Source organism: Acipenser ruthenus, chromosome 6, assembly GCF_902713425.1.
Source record: "Acipenser ruthenus chromosome 6, fAciRut3.2 maternal haplotype, whole genome shotgun sequence".
Classification (NCBI taxonomy): domain Eukaryota; kingdom Metazoa; phylum Chordata; class Actinopteri; order Acipenseriformes; family Acipenseridae; genus Acipenser; species Acipenser ruthenus.
Window position 1 is genome coordinate 68561977 of NC_081194.1, and position 5280 is coordinate 68567256.

General features: G+C 32.1%; 1 protein-coding gene across 1 annotated transcript; it reads left to right on the top strand.

Annotated features, from left to right (window-relative positions):
- Positions 1-460: 460 nt before the first annotated feature.
- Positions 461-4913, top strand: LOC117410992 (cysteine-rich venom protein TEL1-like; the record flags this gene model as incomplete). Its single annotated transcript, XM_034921587.2, has 6 exons — positions 461-622; positions 750-840; positions 3656-3798; positions 4030-4124; positions 4339-4427; positions 4671-4913. Coding segments are annotated over 6 exons (708 nt in total), but the record flags the coding sequence as incomplete, so codon positions are not given.
- Positions 4914-5280: the final 367 nt, after the last annotated feature.

Here is a 5280-nt window from a genome sequence, read left to right on the forward strand (position 1 = left end):
ATATATATATATATATATATATTCATTTTTTATTCATTGTTTCTTTAAAAAATATTGAAAAAAGTGTGTATTGTTAAATGCAGTAACTGCATACAGTATTCACTAACAATATTTTCTTTCTTGTTTTCTTCCCAATTTGGTATCACAGCCTGGTGAGTTCTACGCTACTCTTTGTAATGTTGTTTTAACCAAGACAAACCAAATGCAATGACATCATGCAACTTAGCAAACAAGAACATAGAAAGGAGCTCATGAGAAACCACCATAAAGTTTAGAAAATGCATTCTACGATCTTTATGTCAATAAAACAGATCATTTGGTCTGGTGGTTCTTGTTTTAGAGTAGCTAAATTCTAAATTAAGGAGAAAAATCAAGGTTAATAGAAGTGCCCAGACAGGGAATCTGTTGTGTATATTCAGTATATAGATAGATAGATAGATAGATAGATAGATAGATAGATAGATATACACACACAAGTCCATTTGTGCTAACTGGAAAAATCTCTGCTAATATATCAACAGATATATTGACTAATGATCCCAATGTTCAGAAAACCATTGTTGACAAACACAATGCCTTGAGGAGAGCTGTGACCCCACCTGCCAGCAACATGTTAAAGATGGTAAACTTCATATTCTTACTACTCATAATACATTTAATTAAATACATACGTATTGTATAACATATATTTGCTTATTTTATTCCCTTAACTAATACATGTCATTTTATTTTATTTTTGTTACTCAAAGGCATGGAGTGCAGAGGCAGCTGTTAATGCTAAGAAATGGGCCAATACTTGCTCTATGAATCACAGCCCTTCTGACACAAGAAAGATCAGCAGTAAGTGTATTAGGCTTTTCAAGGAAATATTTTATTATACACAAAAAATGGCACCAAAAATATTGGCATATTCCAGAGATGGAATATGCTATACACCACAGTGTTTAAAAAATAATATAACTACTATTCATCTATCATTTATAAAAAGTCAGACGTTTTGGACATCTGTTCAGCAGGTCATCTAACATATATATTTATATAAGGGCCGTCAAGCGATTACATTTTTAAAATTTTTTTATTGCGATTAATCTTGAGATTAAAATTTGTAATCTGTTAACCTTGGTTGTAATCGCATATTTCATTGGTACGATTACTGCATCCATCTAATTTAAGTTTGTTTCATTATTATTATTATTATTATTATTATTATTATTATTATTATTATTATCCAAAAAACAACCTAGCATCCCAGCATAAAAACCCTGTTTTCCTATTTCTGGATTCTGGAGCCTGTTTGTTGGTCCCTCTTTATAGTTTTATATTTACTTACAATCCAGCATTTGTTGTTAAATTGTTTGAACCAACTACTAAGTAAGTTTATTACTCACCTTACTGCATTTAACATTATCAGTTTCATTTACAGTTTTCTTTACTTAGGCACTTCACATAAGGACTACTAAGTTCACATCAGGACTAGCAAGTTTCAAAAGGTACTAGTCCTTTGAACTAGAACTAAGGTTGTTCAATTCCAAAGTTTTTGGAGTCGATTTCAGAATCGATTCTTAATTTGAGAACCGATGGGACTGATTCCAAGAATCGATTCCCAAAGCCATTCCTGTTGATTCAGATTCCAATAAATAGAAGTTAAAGAAACTCCCACATACTGCTGTGTAAACAAGCATATTCATTGCATCACAAAACTATTTACAATTTGGTCTGCTTTTTAATTTAAAAAAGTAAAAATAAAACAAAATTGGAAAAAAACCCCAACAAAAATAAAACCAAATAACCAAAAAAGCTGTCACTTTGTCACCTTTGGCAGGTTATGGTGTAAAAACATAATTGAAAAATAAAGAAATAAAACAAAGCAAAACAAAAGTAGCTGTCACTTTGTCCCTTATGGCAGGTTATAGTGTAGGAACATTGCTATTTTTTCACTTGCTTTGCTCCAAGACTGGAGCGTTTTTTTGAAACTGGTCAATTATTAACTCTCTACTCGTGTATGACATGGAAGAAAATAATTAGAGGAATTTTGAGTAGCTGATGCAATTTTGTATTCTTGTGTATGCGCATCAAATGTGTATATTTCCGACCGTGAATGAAATCATTATATTGTAATAAATGCAGAAAGATGCTCTTAACGACATCTGATTGAGATTTAAAGATGACATTTGAATGAGATTTAAAGGCAGACGTTTCATACACCCATTAGTATGTTAGATCAGGACACTGCTACTGCATATAATAATAATAATAATAATAATAATAATAATAATAATAATAGTAATAATAATAATAATAATAATAATAATAATAATAATAATAGTAGGTCATTGTTGTTATTAATCATTCAACACTCTAAAACAAAGAACAAGTATGAATATAAGTATGTAAATAAACTAAAATTACCCTCAAAACTGAACAAATGTTGAATGATTGAATATATATAATTTGCAAATATAAAGGTATCATTATTAATACTACGTAGTAGCAGTAATAAGGGAAGCAATGTTACACATTTAAATGTAAACAAAAATAAACATACCGGTACCTGTGGATCCTGCCCAATGTTTTCCTTGTGGTAAATTTTCAGATGTTTCATGAGACGTCGTTTGATTATATCCAAGAATTTTCTTGTTCATTTGGTATTTCACCTTTTTCCTTTCCTCGCCCTCGAATACAAAATATTTCCAAAGAGATTTAGCTTTTCCTCCTCCGCTCTGCAATTTTTTTCCTATGCCTTTGTAAAATTAAATTAAAAAAATGCCCAAGAGTTGAAAATAAAAATGTGAGCAAAACTATGCCTGAAATAGGGGTGTCTAGAATACAGTTTTCATTCTATATAAGGAAATGTTAACTTTAAAACATACATTACATTGGTTTAGACATTTATTCATGATGACAAAAAGCGAATTTTAGTAATATTGTTTGACTGCAGGTCGGCTCTATGTAAAGAATCGGCTCATCATCCTTAGAATCAATTCTCAAAATTTCGAAAGTCAGAATTGGGAATCGACTCTTCTGTGAATCGACTCCCACCACTAACTAGTACCACAATTTTGTTAGTTCTAACCTGCTACAGGTCTGCAGTCAGTAGCTATCCACTTTGCAACAGCACTGGTTATCATACTCAGCTTGATTCATGGGCTTGCAGCGATACTTTCTGAGGAGTACTCTGTCGAAACTGACAGGTTTCATTTGTTGTATTGTTGTTGTCTGCAGCAGAAGAACTACTAGAAAGTGTATTTTATGAAGTGAAAGCATGTTTAGCACACAGGTGGTACAGCAGACTAGATGCACTTATCTGATATTGGAACTCACTTTAACAAGTAACCCTCTTTCTATCCAATGAACCGCCAGAAAGTTTAAAAAATAAAAAACAACTTCCCATTCACAAGTACTTGAGTGCTTTGCTACATAATGCAGTTCTGTGACTAATTTTATATTCAAACAATGACTACACTCATTCAATCCTGGCATGCACTGGAGTGTATTAAAATGGTGCAGCAGGAAATTAATTACTGTATGCTAAGAGGGACAGAGGAGTGGGATAAATTTGCGTTAAAAAACATCTCCAAAAAAATGTACGCATTAATCGCTGAAGTTAACTGCGATTAATTGACAGCCCTAATTTATATATTTTTAAACTTCACAGCTAGCGGGTGTGGTGAGAATCTTTACATGTCCTCCAAAGCAAATTCCTGGGATATGGCAGTCCAGGCCTGGTATGATGAAGTCAAAGATTTTAAGTATGGAGTTGGATCAACAAATGGTGCTGTTGTTGGGCATTACACCCAGGTAAAACTACTAACTATAACCTCACTAGTTTAGGTTAGCATTTATCTTATTTTGCAGCCATTATTTATCTCCAATGTCACATCAAATTTCTCAAAGACGAATCTATGATAATAATAATAAAAAGTACTGTCCCGAACTACATTGATAGCCACCAATGCATTTTAGTCAAAGACATGTGTGTTTTTCTGTTTTAAAAGTTCCTGCTGTGAATGATTTTCAATTCCCTTTTAGGTTGTGTGGTACAGGTCTAACAAGGTTGGCTGTGCAGTTGCTCATTGCCCTGGTTCTAAATATGAGTATTTTTATGTATGCCAGTACTGCCCTCCGTAAGTTATGCTTTTTTAATATATATAATTTAAACTGAAGCAAAATTCTAAGCATTATAAGGCTTCTTTAACAAACAAACAGTACACATTTTTGGGATATAACTAATACTTCTTTTGCACTGTTACAAAGTTTAAGTATCTATAAGTAACAATTCTTTACAAATTTAGGCATTCAATGCACATACTGATCTGTTTTGTATCTTACACTGTACAGAGGAAACGACCAGAATTTATTAACCACACCCTACAAAGCTGGTCCATCATGCGGTGACTGCCCAAGTGCTTGTGATAATAAGCTCTGCAGTAAGTATAGAAACTATTACTTTATGGTATTAAAAACAAAGTTATTATTTATCTTACCATTTTTTTATTAGTTCCAAACAACTAAAAAATCATTGTAGATGCTAATTTATGTGCTATGTTCCAGAACATGTAATTCAGTTATGCAAATAACACGCTTAAGACTGATGCCAATGAAAATACCTGTTGCAGCATATATGCATATGCATACAAGTATATAACTGTTTTTTTCCTCTTTCTTAAAAGCAAACCCATGTTCCTACTCAGACATGTATTCCAACTGTCCTGCTCTGAAAGGGACTTTTGGATGTGGCCACCCATCGGTTTCGGCTTGGTGTCCTGCTTCATGCAAGTGTACAAATGAAATCAAATGAACTGCTCCCTGGAACTTTACTTGCATGTAACATCAATACAATTTATTGATTAAACTGTACTGATACTTTTAACCTAATGATCTAACAAACACTTTATATATATATATATATATATATATATATATATATATATATATATATATATATGCATGCTGTAAGTGTACATTTCAATTAAAATCATGCAACTAAAAACAAGTGTCAAGTCTTATTTTTTGTCTACTCTTCCTTTACTGGCTTTCAACCTCACAATTCTAGTGTTGTAAATATTAGGTGGTGATCATTAATACAATATTTAGTGCATTTCTGAACAACTGTCACTATTTGCAGAGCAAATGGGATACATTAGCATGTTAGCAGTTTTTTCAAAGGCAATGTATAAATATAAAAGAAATCCATCATATAAAAATGAACGGCTATGAATGTAGCTAAACTATGCAAGGATATTTTTAAGACAATGAAAACATCTGTATGTTATATCTAGG